This window comes from Hyperoodon ampullatus (genome assembly GCF_949752795.1).
Source record: "Hyperoodon ampullatus genome assembly, chromosome: 6".
Lineage (NCBI taxonomy): Eukaryota > Metazoa > Chordata > Mammalia > Artiodactyla > Ziphiidae > Hyperoodon > Hyperoodon ampullatus.
The window spans coordinates 2,039,361-2,061,666 of NC_136919.1; the positions used below are offsets into that span (position 1 = coordinate 2,039,361).

The 22,306-nt window shown below is 57.5% G+C and overlaps 1 protein-coding gene across 1 annotated transcript in view; it reads right to left on the reverse strand.

Moving 5' to 3' along the window:
• The window catches only part of KCNT1 (potassium sodium-activated channel subfamily T member 1), a gene marked incomplete at both ends in the record, with an annotated part of 66,871 nt that overhangs the window by 35,094 nt on the left and 9,471 nt on the right, over positions 1 to 22,306 (reverse strand). Inside the window, one exon of the mRNA XM_079705870.1 lies at positions 20,409 to 20,567. Within this exon, the coding sequence (XP_079561996.1) occupies positions 20,409 to 20,567 (159 nt within the window). The remainder of the gene's footprint in view (positions 1 to 20,408; positions 20,568 to 22,306) is intronic.

The window sequence follows — 22,306 nt, forward strand, 5'->3', positions numbered from 1 at the left end:
GCCCCGCCCCGACCCAGGCCGGGGAGACCGCACGCAGGATGGGCACCCGCCTGTGGCCAAGCGAGCGGCAGGACAGCAGGTCTGGCGAGTGCTCACCGCCCTGCTCGGCACTAAGCCTGCCCCAGGCCCTGCGCGACCCCAGTGTCCAGGAAGCAGCACTGTCGGCCCCCCTTTGACACCCAGGAAGCTCATGGCAGCAAGAGGCGGGCCCCACACAGGGCCATTGGCTGGACGACCTCTCCTGGGCTCCCCCGCCCTCTACAAGCCATTGCACCCCCTGCCCTGCCCCTCGGCTTCCTGGTGACAAGGCAGGCCAGTGATTTTAGGGACCCCCAGGGGCAACCCCTCTACTGGGCCAGCAACACACACCTGCTGCCCTTTGGGCGGCCTGGCCTAGGGCTCTACCAGACTGGCCACAGCCAGATGACACCAAGGTGGGCGTGGCCTGTGCCGACCTGGGAGGGAGGCTGGGAGGAAGAGGCTGGTGGGAGCTGCCAGACAGCCCGTGTCGGGGCAGGGTGGGGAGGGAGGCACAGAGGGTCTGCTCTTTGCTGGTGACGCACCCACCAGGGGCTGCTTCTCCGCAGAGGCTTCACGGGGCCTCTCTTTCAATCCTTAAAGCAAACATCTTCCAGAAGGGGAAACCAAGGTTCAGAGAGGACCACTGCCTCCCTAAGGCCACAGGCGGGGAGCGGGGAGCGGCCTGCCTGCCTGCCCGTGCAGGGCCCTCTGGGTGGGACCCCAGCTACAGCTCCTGGTGCCCGGGCGGGTGAGGTCTTGGGCGGGCGTGGTGTGGGGCTGGGCGCTGCAGAGAGCAGGGGAAACCTGGGCTTAACTGGGCCCAGATCCTGCGTGTTTATCCAGCTCAGGTTTCCTTTGGCCTGGGCGCTGCCCCCAGTGCTGAGCCGGGCGACAGCTGCACCCAGGGTGGCAGGAACCTGGCAGGGCCAGAGCCGGTCACAGCGGACCGGGAACTTGCTGAGAGCGGGTGAGGGGCGCCGGCAGGAGAGGACGGGACCGGAGAGGGAGAGCGGCCCTGCTCCTGGAGGGGGCGGGCACACGAAGGTGCGGATCTGCAGGGCGGGGGGCAGGGGCGGCGGAGGCCCGAGGGTCCCGGGGAGAACAGCAGGAGGGCAGGGCCGCGCTGGAGCCGCCGGAGGGGGAGACGGAGGAGGCGGCCACGCGCTGGGCTCAGAGCACGCGGGGAGGGCGGGCTCGGGCCCCCAGAGCAAAGTGCACCGTTGGTCCTGGGCTGGCCAAGCCGGTGTTCCCTGCAACCCTTGCTTCCCTGCCCTCCCCGGCCCCCGCAGTCCACAGAAGCCTGCAGGGCTCTGCACGCAGAGGCGGGGCCTGACCGCCGCCGCCCCCGCCCGTCCTTGGTGGGCAGCCAGGCTCAGAGGGGCCGCCCTGAGTCAGGGCCCTGGGTGTACGGGCGCCCCCCAGCGGCCACTCTCTGCAGCTGCCACCCGGGTCTCCAGGCGATTTCAACCCCTGCCCAGGCCCTGCAGCACCTGCAGTGGCCCCGCCCAGGCCCCACCCCTGACTGCACCCCGCGCCCCAAGGCCCCACCCCACCTGTGGGCCTTTGCACGAAGACCCCGCGGCTGGAGCGCCCCCTCTCTCCCCAAACCTTCCCGTCAGCCCAGCTCTGAGCGAGCCCCTCCTTGGATGTCCCCTCCGGGTGAGGGTCCAGGGTTGGTGAGGCCCGCCCCTGAAACTACCCCTGGGGAGGGCGAAGACAGCCTCCAGGCCCAGCTTATGGGCCTCGCCTCCTGGCGGCCTCCCACTCCCCCGTCCAGGTCCTCCCCTCCCCTCCCCGGGGACCCTCTTCCTGCCCTGGAGTTCCCTCGACCTGTGCGCGCGGCCTCCGGCGGGACCTCAGGGCTCGTCCTGGCCTCTGGCCTCCACTCCTCCCCTTGCCCGTGTGGCCCCACCCAAAGCCACACCCACACAAGGGTCCCCACTCCCCGGCCTGGGCTCTTCTCCCCGTGGCCGTGCCTCTAGGTACCCCAAACTCAGCCGTCCACAGAGCGCTCCCCATTCCCTGCCATGACTCCCCACAACTCTCAGACCCCAGAATTCTACCTCCAGTTCCTTCTGCAGCCCGTTCCTTCTCACCAGGGCCCCTGCCACGCCTTCCCGGCTACCCCCATGTCCCCTCCAGCGAGCCACCAGTGAGCCCCTCACTTGCCACACAACCCAAACCCTCGGGGGCGGGGCCTGCTAAGTAAGCCTCTCCAGCCCCACCGGCCCCAGCTGCCCCACCCCTCTGCATCCCTCTTCCTTCAGCACACCTGGCACCTGGCTGGGACCTGAGCTGTGCCTGGAAACCTCCTGCCTACACCTTCCAGTGGCTCTGTCCCCACCAGCCCGGGGCTCTGCAGGGGTGTCCCCAAAAGCCAGCACACTGCCCTGCCCTGCTCTCCTGCTGGCCCCTGGGCGACAGCTCTGGGCCTTAGCACCCTCACCCCATTCTGGCTCCTGGGGCACCTCCTCCCCCACATAGCTGTTGGGGCCCAAGGACTCGTCTCTCAAAGGCCAGGGGGCAGCACACGTCCAGGGCTGAAAGCACCCCCCCTGCCACCAGTGGGGCCCCTGAACTCGGGCCCCAGCAGGCCAGCTTTGCCTTCCCTGGCCCCGACCTGAGGCTGGGCTCCTGAAGACTCAGCAGGAGGTGGGGGGCTGCGCTGGGGCCCCCCAGCAGATGTGAGCCTACACGGCAGCACCCCTGGGGGCATGAAGGGGCCCTAGCCGAGCCGTGACCCTTCGGGAGAGTTCCTTACACGGCCAGCCTCTCCCTCACTGGCTCTTTAGCTCCAAAGCTTCAAGCGATGGTCCTCATCACCCCCTCCCCCAGATCACGTTTCTAACTATCCCCCCACAGCGTCCAGGAGATGGGGGTGCAGTGCTTCAGGGGCAGGTGGGGGGGCGCCCTGGGCAGGGCCGAGGCCTCGTGGCCCAGCGAGCCCTGCCCCTGGCTGGCTCCAGAAGGCGCGGGCAGTATGCGGGCAGCCACAGGAGCTACGGCCACAGGCTCCCTCCGGCAGAGGGCACCCACCTGCCTGCTCTGGTTTTACTGGAATCTATCAGACTCGTGTTCCTAAGGAACAAAGCCTGCAGGTCGTCCTCTGCTCTGAAACCTGCCATGGCTCCCTACTGCTCCCGTCCAGAGCAAACTCCTCAGTGTGCATCCAACGCTTGGGGAGAGGAAGCTGCAGGCACCAGCCCTTGGTGCTGCTGGGCCAGCTTTGCAGCTGCAGACACTCCCTTCACTCTGCAGAAGGAGGCTGACGAGGACCCTGAACCTCAGGGGCTGCAGGGGGACTGAGTGAGGCTGCTCACATGAAGGGTCATCAGCACAGGACTGGGGGTGGCAGGGGTGGGTATGGGAGGAGGGCTCCCTGGAGGAGGTGTCCCTGCCACCGCAGCTCCCATGCTGCACTGCGGGTTCAGATGCAGCCTAGACAGGACCTGCCATGCCTCTGTCCCTGCACTGCCTCCAGGAAGAGGATGGAGAAGAGAGGAATCTGGTCTCCAGGGCCTTGGCCGGCACTTGCCTCCCTCCTGCCCAGGGGCTGCCCATCTGCTGCTTGAGGCCACCAGGCGTGCCCGTTAGAGGCACTCAATCTCCAGCCTTAGCAGTCTCCTCCGGCAAATGGGAATGACTGCTGGGCAGCGGCCCCCAGGGGCGTGTCAAGGAGCAGGAAATGGGGTTTGAGGGTGGGGAGGGGCCCAGAAGGCACGTGGCCAGCAGGAGGGGCGGGGAGAGGCTCCCCAGGCACCCTTGGTCTGCCATCTGCCAGGCTGAGTCTCTGCCAACGCCTCGCCCCAACCCTGACACGGCACAGAGCCTCCCCCCACCGCCCCAGGCTTTGGCCCTGGCTGCTTCTTCTGCCTGGAAGCCCCTGCCCATCTCCCTGTGCTCCCCGCCCGAAGGGCCAGTGCCCCAGGAAGCCCCGCTCTCCCTGCCCTGGCCCAGCCTGCACCTCCCTCTACCAGGCACAGGTTTCCGTGCCCACGACATGTGCCCACACCAATGGGTCTGATTCATCTCGGTTTCCCCCGCAGCATCTAGAAGGGCTCCTGGCACAGGGCAGGGGATGGCTAAGCATTAGCCCTGCAGACTGAGCCTGTGTCCTCACCTGTGAAATAAGGGTGTCGTGCTGCGCCGGTCCTCAAGGAGGGGCCGGACAGGGGTTGGCACTGCCCCTGCCTGGCCGGGGAACCAGGCTCCTGCACCGCAGCTGCCACTGGCTCCAGGCACCAGCCCCAGGGAGCCTGAGCCCTGATACACCCCAGCTCCCATCTGCTATGCAGCCTCTCTGGGCCTCACGCTGCTCACCTCTGAAGCAGGACACAGATGCTGGCCCTGCCTCCCCCCAAGTGGCTGCTGAAACCAACAAGAGTATGGCCTCCAGTGGGACAGGGCTCGGGCAGTGGTCACCAAGCCACCCGGCACAGCGCCCAGGTCCCCACTGCCTTTCTCCCCTCTGGTCTTATCTGCTGGCCCTCTGTGCTCAGCCTCTCAGAGCAGGAGGGAGCAGGGGTCCCACAGTCTCCCTGAGGTGGGCTGGAGACACACAGAGCGGTTGGGGCGCTTGGCTGGGGGGTCCCGAGGGAGATCTCGGCCGTCCCTCCCTTCCCGGGGCTGCAGGCAGCGCGCGCGGCAGGTGCAGCCCAGCGGAGCCCGTGCGGGATGCGAGCGCAGAGATGCAAAGCCCCTCCCGCGGCGCCCCGCGCCCCCGCCCCTACCTCTGGCCCACGTCGCTGCCTACGGAGCCCCCGCCGCGGGCCGGCAGCAGCGGGCTGAGCCCGTGCGGCTCCTCGGGGGCCGAGGCGCCGGCCGGGGCGCCCCCCGGGCCCGCCTTGCCCTCGGACGGCGAGCGCGGCAGCTTGGCCCGCGCCATCCTGCCAGAGCGCACGGCGGCGGCGGGCGGCGGGCGGCGGGCGGCGGGTGGAGGCAGAGGAGCGGGCGCTACCATCTCCGCGCGCCGCCCCGCGTTCCCCGCGCCGCCGCCGCAGTGGAACGGCCGAGGGGGGCTGGGAAACTGGGGGCGGCCGGGCTCCCTCCCGCCGCTGCCCAGGGGGCGCCCAGGCTCGGCCGCCTCCCCACCCCGGAGGCCGGGTGCCCAGAGGACGCCCCACGTGGGAGGGGGTCTTGGCGCCCCAGGCTTCAAGGGGCTGCCTTACAACGGAAGTAGTAGTAATAGTCATGCTGACGGTCACGGCGCTGGGAGGAGGGGAGGAATAGTAGCGCGATGACAGCCGGTGGCTCTTGGCCGGTCACCTCCGCAGGCGGGGGCTGCTGGAGAGGGGAGCCTCAGCCGGCCTGTGGGTTCTGGGGACGCGGGTGGGGCTCCAGTTGGCCAGCCCAGAGCCACGTACACCTGCCAGCCCCTATCCCTGCTGCCCAGGTTGGGTGGGTCCCGCCCCTCGGTCAGGTGGGACATCCCTGTCCTCCCAACCGCAGGCACTCAGGGGCTGCCCTTTCCCCCACTTCCTCGCCCCCAAAGCTTTCCGGGAGCCCATGGGGGTGCCAGGCCTGCCTTGATTCCTGCCACACAGCAGCCCTGTGTCATTCTGTGGGGGGACTGCTGGCTGGGTGGGGGTGGGGCAGGGGTGGGGAACCAGGTGGAAGCCAACGTGTGTTTGAGGGTGGAACTAGCCAGGCTTCCTGGAGGACTGGATGGCGGGGGATTCAGTCAGGGGTGAGGAAACGGGTGGGTGGTGCCACCTGAGGTGGGACAGACAGAGGAGGAGATGGCGGGCTCTTCCCAGACCTGTTCTGGACATTCTCAGAGTACACAAGACAGCCATAGTGGATGCAGTGGAACATCATCCAGCCTTAAAAAGGAAGGTAATCCTGACACAGGCTACAACATGGATGAATCTTGAAGATATTGTGCTGAGTGAAATAAGCCAGTTGTGGGGCTTCCCTGGTGGCAGATTGGTTAAGACTCTGCGCTCCCAATGCAGGGGGCCCAGGTTCGATCCCTGGTCAGGGAACTAGATTCCAATTGCATGCCGCAACGAAGAGTTTGCATGCCACAACTAAGGAGCCCACGAGCCGCAACTAAGGAGTCCATGTGCTGCAATTAAGCAGCCCATGAGCTGCAACTAAGGAGCCTGCTGGCTGCAACTAAGGAGCCCATGTGCCGCAACTAAGGAGCCTGTGAGCCACAACTAAGGAGCCCACCTACCGCAACTAAATAAATTACAAAATTAAATTAAATTTTAAAAAAAGAAATAAGTCTGTCGCAAAAGGACAAATCCTGTAGGATCCACTTATCTGAGGGACCTAGAATAGTCAAATCCATAGGGACAGAAAGGAGATGGTGGGGGCCCGGAGCTGGGAGACGGAGTTAGCGCTTAATGGGGACAGAGCTTCAGTTTGGGAAGACGGGAAAGATCTGGAGATGGATGTGGTGATGGTTACACAACAACGTGAATGTGCTTAAAGCCACTGAGCTGTGCACTTAAAGTGGTTAAGATGGTACATTTTTGGTATATTTTACCACAATTCAAATAAACAATATTTTTAAAAAGAAGGAAGGAAGGGAGAGAGAGAAGAAAAAAAGGGGGGATAAAGAGAGGATGGACTTCGTAAGACAAAGAACCCAGCCAACAATAAAACATGACTTGGAGCAGAAGGAATTCCCTAAACAGGCTTCAAGCACTAAACCCACTGGACAGGGACAAGCTCAAAAATGAGATACGTCAGTATCTCAACAGAGAGAGGGAAAAAAGGGAGATGACAGAATTTTGGAGACAAACCGAGAGCCCAAATGCTAAATCACATGGGATCACTAATGAACCCAATCCAGAAAAGATATGACTGAAAATGGAGTTACTGACAGAGGGAGGGCCCTGCTGGCCCAGAAGCAGATGCAGAGCAGAGTGTCCAGGAGCTGAGAACTGTGGGAACACTCACCCAAAGAACTGCTGGGGCCCTGGATAGAGGCCCCAACCTGTTTTAAGCATTTAAAACATATGTAGGAAGTATTGAGAAATATAATGATGAAAGAACTACATGCTGAGTCCCAGGAAAATAAGGTACAGGATGTGCCACACCCAGATATTGATCCCATTAATCTACTGGGCTGAAAGGATAAAGAAAGAATTCTCCAGGCAATGAGACAGACAAAGCAAATCAAGTGAAGACTAGAGCAAGCTGGCTTCAGGGGCTGGGGGAGGGGATGGGGAGTGAATGTTTAATGGGGACAGTTTTGGTTTGGGAAGATGAGTGATGGATGGTGGTGATGGCTGCACGTTAAGAACATGCTTGGGCTTCCCTGGTGGCATAGTGGTTGAGAGTCCGCCTGCCGATGCAGGGGACACAGGTTCGTGCCCCGGTCCGGGAGGATCCCACATGCCGTGGAGCGGCTGGGCCTGTGAGCCATGGCCGCTGAGCCTGCGCTCCGCAACGGGAGAGGCCACAACAGTGAGAGGCCCGCGTACCGCAAAAAAAAAAAAAAAAAAAAAGAATATGCTTACTGTACTTAAAGACAAAGACTGTAACAAGAAGCAAAGAAGGACATTACATAATGATCAAGGGATCAATACAACAAGAATATATAACAATTATAAATATATACGCACTCAACAAAGGAGCACCTAAACACATAAAACAAATATGAATAGACATAAAGGGAGAAATTGACAGTAACACAATAATAATAGGGGACTTTAACACCCCACTTACATCAATGGATCAGACAATCCAGACAGAAAATCAATAAGGAAACACTGGTCTGAAATGACACATTAGACCAGGTGGACTTTATATATATATATATATATATATATATATATATATATATATATATATATATATATATACACACATACACACACATACATATATACACACACATATATGTATATATATATGTATACATATATATATAGAGAGAGAGAGAACGTCTCATCCCAAAGCAGCAGAATACACATTCTTTTCAAGAGCATATGGAACATTCTCCAGGATAGATCACATGCTAGGCCACAAAACAAGTCTCAGTGAATTTAAGAAAACTGAAATCATATCGAACATCTTTTCCAACCACAACACTATGAAAGTAGGAAAAAAACTGCAAAAACCACAAACACGTGGAGGCTAAACAATATGCTACTGAACAACTAATGGATCACTGAAAAAATTAAAGAAGAAAATAAAAACATACCTGGAGACAAATGAAAATGGAAACACAACGATCCAAAATCTGTGGGATGCAACAAAAGCAGTTCTAAGAGGGAAGTTTATAGTGATAATGATACAAGCCTATGTCAGGAAATAAGGAAAATCTCAAATAAACAACCAAACTTTACACCTAAAGGAACCAGAAAAAGAACAAACAAACCCCAAAGCTAATAGAAGGAAAGAAATCATAAAAATCAAAGCAGAAATAAATGAAGTAGAGACTAAAACAAATCAATAGAAAAGATCGCTGAAACTGAGAGCTGGTTCTTTGAAAAGGTAAAGAAGATAGATAACCTTTAGCCAGGTTCACCAAGAACAAAAGAGAGAGGGTCCAAATCAATAAAATTGGAAACGAAAAAGAAGTTACAGCTGATACCACAGAAACACAAAGGGTCATAAGAGATTACTACAAACAATTATATGCCAATAAAATGGACAACCTAGAAGAAATGGACAAATTCCTAGAAATGCACAGTCTCCCAAGACCGAACCAGGAAGAAATAGAAAATAGGAACAGACCAATTACCAGTAATGAAATTGAATCAGTAGTAAAAATCTCCCACAAACAGAAGTCCAGGACCAGATACCTTCACGGGCGACTTCTACCAAACCACTAGAGAAGAGTTAACACCTACCCTTCTCAAACTATTCTAGAAAATTGCAGAGGAAGGAATGCTTCCAAACTCATTCTATGAGGCCAGCATCACCCTGAAACCAAAACATGACAAAGATATCACAAAAAAAGAAAATTACAGGTTAATATCACTGATGGACAAAGATGCAAAAATACTCAACAAAATATTACCAAACTGAATTTAATAATACATTAAAAAGATCATACACCATGATCAAGTGGGATTCATCCCAGGGATGCAAGGGTGGTCCGATATCCACAAATCAATCAATGTGATACACCACATTAACAAATTGAAGAATACTAATCATATGATCATCTCAACAGATGCAAAAAAAAGCTTTTGACAAAATTCAACATATTTTTATGTTAAAAACTCTCAACAGAGTGGGTATACAGGAAACAAACCTCAACATAATAAAGGCCACATATGACAAGTCCACAATTAACAACATAGTCAATGGTGAAAAGCTGAAAGCATTTCCTCTAAGATCAGGAACAAGACAAGGATGTCCATTCTTGCCACTGCTATTAAACACAATATTGGGAGTTCTAGCCACAGCAATCAGAGAAGAAAAATAAATCCAAATTGGAAAGGAAGAAGTAACACTGTCACTGTTTGCAGATGACATGATACTATACAAAGAAAATCCTAAAGATGCCACCAGAAAACTGCAAGAGCTCACCAATGAATTTGGTAACATTGCAGGATACAAAATTAATATACAGAAATGTGTTGTACTTCTATACACTAACAACAAACTATCAGAAAGAGAAGTTTAAAAAAATCCTATTTACCATCACATCAAAAAAAATACCTAGGAATAAATCTAACTAAGGAAGTAAAAGATCTGTAAGAAAACTGTAAGACACTGATGAAAGGAACTGAAGATGACACAGAGGAAAAGATATACCATGCTCATGGATTGGAAAAATTAATATTGTTTAAATGACCATACTACTCAAAGCAATCTACAGATTCAGTGCAAACCCTGTCAAAATACCAATGGCATTTTTCACAGAACTAGGACAAATAATTCTAAAATTTGTATGGAAACACAAAAGCTCCCGACTGGCCAAAGCAATCTTGAGAAAGAAGGACAAAGCTAGAGGTATCATGCTTCCTGATTTCAGACTGCACTACAAAGCTATTGTAATCACAACAGTATGGTACTGGCACAAAAACAGAAATATAGATCAACAGAACAGAATAGAGAGCCCAGAAATAAACCCACACACTTATGGTCGGTCAATCTGTGACAGAGGAGGCAAGAATACACAATGCAGAAAAGACAGTCTCTTTCCCAGTGGTGCTGGGAAAACTGGACAGCTACATGTAAAAGAATGAAATTAGAATGCTCTCTAACACCATATTAAAAAAAAAAAACAACTCAAAGTGGATTAAAGACCTAAATGTAAGCCCTGGAAACATAAAACCTAGAAGAAAACAAAGGCAGAACACTCTCTGACATAAGTCGCAGCAATATATTTTTGGATTTGTCTCCCAAGGCAAAGTAAACAAAAACAAAAGTAAACAAATGAGACCAAATTAAGCTAAAAGCTTTTGCACAGCAAAGGAAACCATCAACAAAATGAAAAGACAACCTATCAAATGGGAGAAAATATTTGCAAATGGTATGACCAATAAGGAGTTAATACTCAAAGTACATAAAGAGCTCATACAACTCAATAACAAAAAAACAAACAACTAACTGGATTAAAAAATGGGCAGAAGGGCTTCCCTGGTGGCACAGTGGTTGAGAGTCCGCCTGCCGATGCAGGGGACGCGGGTTCGTGCCCCGATCCGGGAAGATCCCACATGCCACGGGGCGGCTGGGCCCGTGAGCCACGGCCGCTGAGCCTGCGCGTCCGGAGCCTGTGCTCCGCAACGGGAGAGGCCACAGCAGTGAGAGGCCCGCGTACCACAAAAAAAAAAAAAGGGCAGAAGACCTGAACAGACATTTTTCCAAAGAAGGCATACAGATGGCCAGCAGGTACATGAAAAGCTCAACATCACCAATCATCAGAGAAATGCAAATCAAAACCACAATGAGATATCAACTCACACCTATCAGAATGGCTAACATCAAAAAGACCACAATTAACAAATGTTGGCGAGGATGTGGAGAAAAGGGAGCCCTAAAACACTGTTGTTGGTGCAGCCACTGTGGAAAACAGTATGGAGCTTCCTCAAGAAGGTGAAAATAGAACTACCATATGATCCAACAATCCCACTCTCCTGGGTATATATCCCCCAAATCCTTGAAAACACTAATTCAAAAAGATACATGCACCCCAATGTTCACAGCAGCGTTATTTACAATTGCCACGATATGGAAGCAACCTAAGTGTCCATCAACAAATGAACAGATAAAGAAGATGTATGTATAAATACAATGGAATACCAGTCAGCCCTAAAATAAAAAAGAATGAAATTTTGCCATTTGCAGCAACGTGGATGGACCTGGAGGGTATTGTGTTTAGTGAAATAATTCAGAAAGAGAAAGGCAAATACTGTGTTAACACTTATACGTAGAATCTAAAAATAAAACAAATGAATGAACATAACAAAACAGAAACAGACTCAGAAACAGAAACGGACTCTGGCCCTCCCACCTCCCTCTTCAAAAAGCCCTGTGATCCCATGGGGTCCACCCAGATGATCCAGGACTGTCTCCCCATCTCAAGATCCTTAACTTCAACACATCTGCAAAGCCCCTCTCGTCACCTAAGACACTTGCAGGTCACAGGCATTAGGACATGTACATCTTTGGGAGGGGGCACTGCTCAGTCCATCACACACGGTGAACCTATGTAACGCCATTGGTCAATACAGGAAACCCAGAAAGAGTAGTCCAGAAAAAAACACCTTCAGCTGTCATCCTTTGAGGCTGCTATAATACAGTTTGAAAACTGGTAATCAAATGGAAAGGACTGAGCGTGTTTTCCTGCTTTCTCAGCAGGAATTACGTTTCGGGGTGTACAACTAGGTTCCATTGATGTAGGAAAACCACCAGTTAAAGAAGAATGTGGCTTATACTCAAGGAGGGTGGAGCAGAACAGGAAAGGAGCTCGTCCAAGCCGCCACAGAACGTGGGGCTCAGGGAGGACGTCCGGTGGGGTTGCCACCCTTCGCTGCCCCAAGCAGGGGGAACGCATGGTCGTATGATGACGGATCACCTTGCATAACTGCCCAGTGCAAGGGCTGGGCTGTCATCGTTAAGCCATTGTGTCCCTCCGGCCATCTCTAACGGAGGGACAACCAGGACATGGGGCAACATGGGGACCGTGGTGGCACTTTAAACCTTCTCTTGCCTGAAACATTCGAGTTCCGTCCACGAGACCTTCAGACCCAACATCCAGTTTACAGGAGTATTGGAGGCGGAGCAACAAGCTGAACCACCCACCAAGAGGCAACCAGACACACAGACGGCAGAACATTCTACAGGACCAGAGGCCTGGCGTATCAGCTACCTACGCTGTGTGACAAATTGCCACCAACTTCACAGCTTAAAGCAACGTATACTCGCAGTGCTGAGGTTAGAAGACCGGGTGTAGCTTAGCTTGGTGTCTTGCTTAGGGTCCCACGTATCTGAAATCAGCATCAGCAGGGCTGGGTTTCCACCTAGACCCCTGGGGAAAATCCGCCTCCAGGCTCATCCAGTTGGCTGGATTCAGCTCCTGGTGGCTGTAGGACTGAGGTTCCCCTTTCCTGCTGGTTGTTGGCTGCTCAGCCCCTAAAGGCTGCCCTCATCCCTGGGCCCCTCCACCTTTAAGGTGGCAATCGTGGGTCAGATTCCCCTGTGCCCAAAATCTTTTCTTCCACTTCCAGCCAAGGAAAACACTCCTGCTTCAAAGGGCCCCTGTGACCAGAAAGGGCCCAACCTCCTGGTGATTAACTCAGCCAACTGATTAGTAACCTTACTTATAATGCAAAATTGCCATGGGTATGAGCTTCCTATGGCTGACGTAACAAAGTACCACAGTCTGGATGGCTTGAACAACAGAAATTTGTCCTCTCCCAGTTCTGGAGGCCAGAAGTCCAAGATCAAGGTGTCAGCAAGGCTGGCTCCTTGTGAGGCCGTGAGGGAGGATCATTCCAGGTCTGTCTCCAGATTTCCCTTTTTTAAATGTCACCAGTAGGGACTTCCCTGGTGGTCCAGTGGCTAAGACTCCGAATTCCCAGTGCAGGGGGTCCGGGTTTGATTCCTGGTCAGGGAACTAGATCCCACATGCTGCAACTAAAAGATCCTGCACATAGCAACGAAGATCCCACATGCCGCAACTAAGAGCCGGTGCAGCCAATAATAATAATAATAATAATAATAATAATAATAATAATAATAATAAATGTTAAAAAAAAAAGGTCACTAGTCATGTTGGATTAGGGCCTACCCTAATGACCTCATGCTCATGTAATGACCTCTAAAGACCCTACTACCAAATAAGGAGATCCTGGGGGTGACATCTCACCATCTTTACCGGCTTGGAGATTAGGGTGGGGGACCTGGGGAGGCCACACCTGGTAGGAGCCACTCTGGATTAAAAGGATTCAGTGAACCCTAATAACCAGATGCAACACAATATTCCTGGACCAAACAAACCAGCCGAGAAGGACAGGTTGGGGCCACCAGGGAAATGTCTTCCCCAAGCCAGGTATGTGCTGCCCCCTCCCTGGACTCCACCCTGGCTGCAGACCCAGAGCCAGGAGCCCTCACCCACTGCCCCCAGGCTCTCTGATCACCTCATGGGCACCACCCGGGGCTCCCCGACTTCTCAGGGGAGATGCCTCCTCTCCTCCTGCCCCCCCCAGTGCAGACACGAGTCTCAGGAGATGCCCCATAGATGCCACATGAAATCTGTGCTTCCTGGGGGAGAGCCACACGAAATCTGTGCTCCCCCAGAGGCTCCGGGGAGGGTCCTTCCTGCTTCTTCCAGCTCCAGGCGGCCCCAGGAGGCCCTGGCTGTGGCCACGTCACCCCAGTCTCTGCTCCGTCTCCACAAGGCTTCTCCTGTGCGTGTTTCTCTTCTTACAAGGATGCCAGTCAGCGGATGTAGGGCCCACCCTAAATCCAAGGTCATCCCATCTCAAGATCTTTACCTTAATCACACCTGCAAGGACCTTACTGCCAAATGAGGTCACGTTCCCAGGTGCCAGGTGGACATGAATTTGGGGGACACTATTCAAAGCACTGCAGTGGGTCTGCGGTTCTTTCCTGCAGACCCCCCTCCTGAAGTTCCCCCCATCAGCTGTGCGACCTTGAACAGGTCCTTTTCCTTCGGGATCTGCCTCTACTCACCAGGTGCCTGCACCCCGTGGGTGAGGGAAGAGGGGAAGGCTCTCCCTCCAGGGATCCTGGGATGTTCTCGGGGCAGAAGGAATTTGAAAGCAAGGCAGAGCTTAACCCCATGAAAGGCTACTGGCCATCTCTTCTTTTTTTAAAAAAAAAAAAAAAATTAATTAATTAATTTTAGTTTTGGCTGCGTTAGGTCTTCGCTGTGCCCAGGCTTTCTTTAATTGCGGCGAGCTGGGTCTACTCTTCGTTGCAGTGCGTGGGCTTCTCATGGCAGTGGCTCCTCTTGTTGCAGATCACCGGCTCTAGGCGCAAGGGCTTCAGTAGCTGTGGCTCACGGGCTTAGTTGCTCCGCGGCACGTGGGATCTTCCCGGACCAGGGCTCAAACCCGTGTCCTCTGCCTCGGCAGGCGGATTCTTAACCAGTGCACCACCAGGGAAGCCCCGGCTATCTCTTCTGTAGTGTCCACCTTGTTTCCCCAAGCCTGCTGTGGATGGAATGTGTGTGTCTCCCCAAACTCACATTGAAGCCCCAACCCCCAGTGTGATGGTGTTTGAAGGTGGGGCCTTGGGAGGTGATTAAAGTTAGATGAGGTCCCGAGAGTGGGGCCCCAAGATGGGATTAGTGCCCTCATGAGAGCACGTGCTCTCTGTGTCTCTGTCTGTGTCTCCCATGAGGACACGGTGAGGAGGAGTCTGTACAGCAGGAAGAGGTCCTACCGGGACCCCCCCAATCCCCCCACCCCTGGCTGGTATCTGATCTCAGACTTCCAGCCTCAGAACTGTGAGAATTAAGTGTCTGCTGGTGAAGCCCCTAGGCTGGGGTGTTTGTCACACAGCTCAAGCTGCCTGAGACACAGCCTGGACACTCTCACCTCCCATTTTCACTCCAAGTGGATGAAGCCGAATGACACGTGCACAGCGGCAAATGGCACATCGTGGGAAGCATATCAGGAGTGAAGGGAAACGCAATGTGAAACAGAAACCGAGCATGGTTTCTGTGACACTGGAGGATGCTGGCCACCCTCTCGCTGGATGTCTGTGTTCTGCTTTGCACTAATTGGGGGGAATTTACTTTTGATTCGTGCACATAATTCCCCGGGATGCAGGCTTAGAGGCAAAGAGATGCACTGAGATGTCCAACACCAGGGGCCGGGATGGGGACCCGGCTCCCGGGGACGCCCAATTCGCCACCTCAGGGTCTCCCATGGTATCCTCGGGGTGTGGGCAAGCGGAGCCAGGGCCCCTTCTCATCACAGAACTGCTAACACCCTGACTGGTGCACCCCTAATCCCGGATCACTGAGCGCGTGGCTGTCTTCCAAGTGCAGACTCGGGTCCAGGAGCCCCGCCGACCTGCCTCGGTGTCCACGGGCTCGTGTGGAGGTGACCATGCCGCTGCTCACACGTGTGTGTGCCCTTCCATCACCCACACCCTCCCTGTCCCGTTTGTTCTTACTCCTTTATCCTCCATCTTCTCGCTGTCCAGCCTGCCTTCTCCTGGCTTCCCAGGACCGGGGTGACCCAAGCCCCCACACGCCCACCCAGAGGGAGGGACACAGGGTAGGAGGAAGGGGTGGCCTGCCCCTGGGAGCCCCGGCCACTCTCTGCGGGGGGCCCCCAGGTGACAATGGGGAGCAGAACTAGACCTGGCCCCAGTCCTACAGTGGTGTGGCAGAGATGCCGGCAAATGAGCCCCAGGCCCGGTAAGTGCTAGGAATATCGATATAAATCTTACCCCCTTGGGACACAGCACACAGAATCGGCCAGGACCTGAGCCTTTCCTTGGCCTAATCATGCAGACAGAGGAAAGTGAGCCCCCAAGAGACACAGGGACACTGAGAGAGCCTCCTGGCGGCGTCCGGGTCAGCCCCCAGTGTCCATGCACCCAGCGCTCGCCACTGTTCTGTCGATGGTTTAAAGTCAGAAACTGCAGAGACAGAGGCAGACCGGAGAAGGCACGCAGCTGCAGCTGCGGAGGACGTGGGCGGATCCCCCAAGAGGTGAAGGACCCTGGGCTCAGGTGGGTGGGAGCTGAGGTGAGCACAAGCATTTCAGGCCTGGGTGACAGAGGAAGCTGGGAGTGTTGGGGGCCCACTGGAGAGGCTGGTGTGAAGGCGGGCAGCTGTCCAGGGCGCAGAAGCAGCCGCCCCAGGAGTGACCAACTTACGCAGGGAGGGGGTCCGGGAGGACCCCCGGGCCTTGGGCCTGAACACCCAGGTGGCTGCTCTGGGCTGGGGAGGGGCTGTGGGGGGAGGTGGGGCATCTGGCTTTAGACCCACACTCCGGGGTGCTGGACGACATGTCCCCCGCACCCCAGCACCATCCAGTCCTATTCTGCATGAAGCTGAAGGTGGCAGGGGACCCCAACCTGCCTGGGCCCCACCAGCCTGGGCCACCGCCATTTCCCAGGTGGGCCGTGTCCTCCAAGGCCTTCAGGTCTGTGATGGACACAGGCCCCTGGCCTGGGTGGGGCAAGAAGGCCAGGATGGGGCCGGGATCCCACCTTGCCCCATCCTGACTGCGGCTGAGCAGAAGGCAGGCCCTGGGCGTTTAAACGTAACACCAGGGGCTTGAACTCAGCCCCCACGCAGGAAGAACCCAGGGGACCCCGGGGGGGGCTGGGCCTGCTCCAAAGTCACCTCTCTGAGACCTGCCTGCCCCTCCCGGAGCCCAGCCCAGGGGTCGGAGGGTCCAGCCCTGGGGGCCATGGCTGCCAACAGTGGCTCCTGCAGGGTGGGGCAGGGATCTGTCCTCAGGGCGCCCCCCCCAGTGCAGGCCTGCCTCCCCACTTCTCGGCTTGCTGGGTGAAACAACACTGAGTGCTGCTCAGTCCCACAGAAGCAGTCAGGCTCCATCCTCTGTCGCTAAGAGCTCAGGGAAACACGGAACAGGGCCCTTCTGGGCAGCGCTCTAACTCTGGAGGGCTGGCCTCCTCACCTCCCTGCAGCCGCGCTGCCCCGGAGCCCCCAGAGGGGCACACACACCTCCCCACCCCCACCCCGTCCTCCACTAGATCCCTGGGGGCACGGGCCCTGACATCACCTCCCGCTGCTGGTCGGGTCCTGGCCGGACAGGCAGCTGGGGAAAGCAGCTGGTCCCCGGCACGCAGGCCAGGAGAACACCTGGCCGGGCCTTCTCTTCACCTGTGGCTCCGCCCACCCCAGCCTTTGGTTGGTTCTACCCCTCGTGGGAGACGAGCCTGTGGTGGGACAGCCCGTGTCCCCCGCACCGCAGTGCAGAGAGGGCGTGAGGTGTGGCGGCTGGCTGAAGCCTCGTGTCCATGTTACAGACCAGGAAAGGGAGCAACACTTACAACGACCAAAGCCCCGTCTGCAAAGCCCTTTCCCGCTCTCCTCACAGCCGCCTTTTCCAGGCCGGGCTACCATCGGCCCTCTGCAGGAGGTGGAGCGGGCACGGGGGCTCACCGCCCAGCCAGGCCTGCAGCCCCTGAGCCCCGCAGGGGGCCCTCAGAGCCCCAGGTCCATCCCCCAGGACCAGGTGCACCAGGCGCACTGGAGGGTCCGCTGCAGGCGGGGAGGGGCCTCCTGGAGTTGCCCCTTGGCTCCTGGGGCGAAGCGGCAGTGAGCTGACCCGGGACAGGGCGGGGAGCCCCGAGCTCCAGGCTTTGGAGGGTCCAGGTTTAGGGCTTCTGCCTACAGCCCTGCTCCCCAGGAGCCCTGAGACCCGGCCCCAGGCAGTGACGAGGGTCCCCTAGGACCCTGGCTGCCCCTGAAGGTGAGCCAGTCCTGGCTCTGCCTGCCTCCTCGCTGCCCCCCTGCAAGAGGCTGGCCAGCAGTCTCCTTCGCTCACGTGGGCTGAGCCCCGCCCCCCCCCCAAGGCCACGGTGTGAGGCTGTGGTGACTCATGGTTGTGGCTTTATTCCCCTGGAGAACAGGAAGCCCACAGCCCTGACCGCCTACCCACAGCCTGCCAGGAGTCGGGCAGCAGCGCCCCCGCTCACCCCACAGAGGCTGCCCCGGGGCACGTGAGCGGGCCTGGAAAGGAGCCCAGGCAGCAGGGACCCAGGAGCACGCGTGGGAGGGCAAGCACAGCTCTTTTCCCCGGACCCATGACGTCCCCCCTCTGCAGTGCCGATTCGCCCAGGCCACCGGCCCTTCCTCCTGCAGCCCCAGGACCCTGGCCCCGGCCCAGCCCCAGGCTCTGTGGGACTGTCCCTGGGGCACACAGAAGCACTGGCTGAGTGCACACGGCCCTGCTGGTGGGGCAGGCTGGCCTCCTTGGCCTCCAGCCTCTTGGGCCCTCCGGCCTCCCCACAGCCTCTCAGCCCCAGTGCCTGCTCCCTTCCCTCACCTGACGTACAGACACATCCTTACCACCTCTCCACACGTGCAGCGCAGGGTCTCCACGCCAGCCCGGCGACCACGGGGGCCTGTCCTCTGGAGGACTCCCCCCGCCACACACACACACACACAGCCCGTCTCTGCATACCACGAGCACACAAGCACAAAGTCCCCGGGCCCAGCACACAGGAGACTTTCCCCCTGAAAACAAGGCCGAGGAGAACAGAGACTGGGGGGTTGCCAGGAGCTGCAGGGCAGTGACTGCTCACAGGTGCGAGGTTTCCGTCTGGGGTGATGGAATGCTCTGGAACTACATAGTGGTGACCAAATGTCACTTTATATTTTAGGTTTTGTATATTTTACCACAATAAACAACCCCCAAGCCACAGGGTCCAGAGCACGGTGGAGAATTCAGTGCCAGCGTCCCATTTCCCAGGGGACAGGGACAGTTCCCTCCAGGCAGACACACACCACCCTTGGCTGACGGCAAGGACCTGCCATCCACTCCTAAAATCTAAGGGATGTGTCACTGCAATTACATCGGTTGCAGTCACTGGCTTTTCTGGAGCATTTGGAGGCCCCAGGCCCACTCGGGGAGATGGATGCCATTTCCTGCCCGCCTCTGAAAGAACCTCTGGGGCTGCTGTTATCAGAATTAATCAAGTCCCAGCGGAGGAGGCAGTGAGGGCCTGGTGCCGACTTAGGACGGTGCTGAGCTCACGTCTGGCTTAGAGAAGTGCCCGGCCTTGCCCCCCTCTGCCTCTGCCCACCCAGGCAGCTAAATGAACTCTTCACCTGGGTGTGTGTTTTCAGGTGGGTTTACCTATTACCACAGTACTCAGTCCAACCAGATAAAACTACACGGCCTTAATGTGCCCCTCTGCTGGGCTTGCACCCTTGGTTCTATGTGGGTGAAGACCTTGGGTTCCATCTCTCCTCCCGATTCTACCTGGAGAACGCAACTGAATGCTATGGGAGGTCTGGAAGGATATTCTGTTTCCGGCAGGCAGGATGGATTTTAAACTCACTTTCCACAAGCCTCACACACAGTCCTTACATACTGGCCTCCTTCACAAGCACAACTTCTTTCCCAGCTGCAGCTTCAGCAGTGGATTATTCTGAGAGCCTGATCTGTGCCCTGAAGAATTTCAGCCTCATGGACTTTATGTGCTAACTTGAATAACTGCACTGTTGGGACAACTGCAGATTCACGAGCCCAGTTCAGGGCTTGGTGGGGAAGGAGACCCGCAGATACCAGGGCCCCTCCCCCAACACACTGCAAGGGAAGTGGTTCTGGTCCGAAGTCCCACAGGCCCCAGCGTGAGTCCCTGCACGCATCAAAGCACTTCCCCTGAGGCTGAGAGAGGTATGGTGCTGGGTGTTGACCGAGGCAGCTATTTGGGGAAAGGGCAGAGAAACGCAACATTTCTCCCAGCTTCCTGCCAGCCTCCTCAGCACATGAATTACTTCCAAGGGCTCGTTTGGCTGGTCCTTTGCCGAAAGACTCAAGTTTATTTTGCTTCGTGCCCCCCAGGAGAATCTGAGGTGAGGGGATGTTGTCATCCCTGGTAAGTGACCACAACATGAGCTTGAAGGACACCGTCCCTTAATTAATAATAAATGACCACAGCCAGCGTCTGGAGGACGCCAGCCCTCAGCCAAGCTGCGGGGCTTCGCCACGTGGCGCTTCCGGCCCTGGCTTGTGCCCCAAATCAGCAGAGCTGCCAGCGGGACCGGGGGCCTGTAGGCAGAGCCGGGGAGGCTGGCCCGGCGATTGGTCTCTGGGGAGAGTCCCCAGCACGGAGCCTCCCGTCCCATCCTCCAGGCTCCTGCCGGGAAAACGCTTCCCACCCTCCCCATCCCCCAACTTCTCCGGGTCCGGAAACCCCGGGAAAGTTGAAGGGCGCGGGCCCCAGGCAGCGCGGGCGCAGCGGCGGCCTTCAGCACCACGGACAACTCCGCGCGCCGACCCCCGCCCTACCTGTCGTCGTTCTGGAAGGACTGGTCGCCCAGCAGCAGGTCCCGGAAGCGGTACCGCGGTGGCAGGGGCACCAGCTCCGAGTCCAGGTCGCTCATCCTGAGGCTGGCGGTGTCCAGGAGCGCGCCGTCCCCGCGGCCGCCGTCGCCGGCGCCGGGCTGCCTGCGAAAACACGCCAGCGCCCACTCAGCCTGCGCCCGCGCTCGCTGCGCAGAGCGGCCCCGGCCAGCACAGCCCCTGCCCGGCCCGTCCGCCCCCGGCCCCCCCACCGCCACCGGCCCGCCCTCCCCGCCTCCCCCGACCCCCCCCACCGGCCCGCCCGCCCCGCCGCCCCCCACGCGCCTGGCCGCGCAGCACAGCCCCGCCGCTGCGCCCACAGCTGCTGCCGGGCCGCGCAGCCCACTCCAAACAAAAGCACCTCCAGGGCGTCGGGGAGGTCCACCACTGCCGATGTCAGGGGCAGGCACTCACATCACCCCCGATGCCACGGGGGCCGTGGAAGCCCTCCCGGCTCCCCCCCACACACACAGACTTCGCCAAAGCTGGCTGCTCAGCCTTCCTCAGGGTCCAGAACACCTAACTCCCCCTCAAAGACCCCCTTCCAGACCCTCAGGCTGCTGGGCTCGGGGGAAGTGACCAGGAGGCTTAAGAAGAGGCCCTCATCTGCGGCCGCCCCGGGGCCAAGCAGCTCAGGTCGGATCGGAGCCTGCGAGGGGGGATCAGCAGGGAGGGCAGGATCCCTCTGAGCCCCCAGCTGCCCTCTGCCCAGTGTCACCAGGATTCTGGGGCCACAGAGACCCCTGTGCCAATCGCCTGGCAGTGGTAGAGCAGGGGTCACACCCGGTAAACCGGGAGGGTCCCTGGCGGTCTGCAGCCTTCTGGGGCACCAACATTTGTCTTCCGGGGCTCCTTCCCCTTTCCTGCCCCCATTCCCACACCCAGGTGAGTTCTGGCTGCAGTTACCCTCACGCACTGAGGCTCCCAGTTTCCAGCGTCCAGGGCAGCAGCCCCCAGGGCCCAAGTCAGAGGCTCGCTAGCTACCCCCGGAGCCCCACGACAACACAGTGGTGCCGGATGCGGCAGAGCAGCTGCACATTGTCAACTAGTGGGGATTCTCATTTCCGTGGTGCCCGTGGGCAAGGCGGGGGCCCGGGCCACCAGCGCAAGCGGGAGTCAGGTCAGACCCCGGGGACTCCCGGCCCTCTGGCAACCACCTGACCTTCCAGGTTGAGTCCAGCCCAAGGCCACCCCTAGGTGCTGCCCCTCAGCACCCGGTGGGACACTGGGGGGGAGGCAGGAATTATAATATCTCCCTGCAGCCTCTGCCCGCTGGGCTGAGCCCTCACTCACTCTTCTAAGAGCCAAGACCCCGGGGTCGGGGGAGCAGCCCATCAGCTGTGACCCTTTAGTGGTGGACCCGGGAATGGCCTCCTGGGCCCCTTCTCAGTCACCACAGGAGGCAGGGCAGATGAGCTGGGGGGGGAGGTGGGTTCTCCCCACTGTCAGGCCCGTCCCCCCAAGGGACAGGAGGAGGACAGAGGAGCCCAGCTCAGCCTCTGGGCAGGTGCAGGGGTCTGCTGACCACCCTCACTCCCACGCTGAAAAACCACGGCAGGCTGTATGAGAGGCTGGGAGGCCAGGGCCACTCACCTGGAGCACGAGGTCCACGCGGGCAGGTGGGCACTATGGACCCCTCCTCTCCCTCCCCAACCTGGAAAGGGCAGGCACATTCCCTGGGCCCCCACCGAGGGCCTGGCCCATGCCTCCCGACCCCCTGGACGAGCAGCAGGCAGGTGTCAGCCCCCCATCCCACGGCCATCGGGAGCTGCTCAAGGACCGTCCCAGGCCGAGGCTGCGAGTGACCACGTGGGCCCAACACGCCTGCGTGCTGTTCTCCCGGG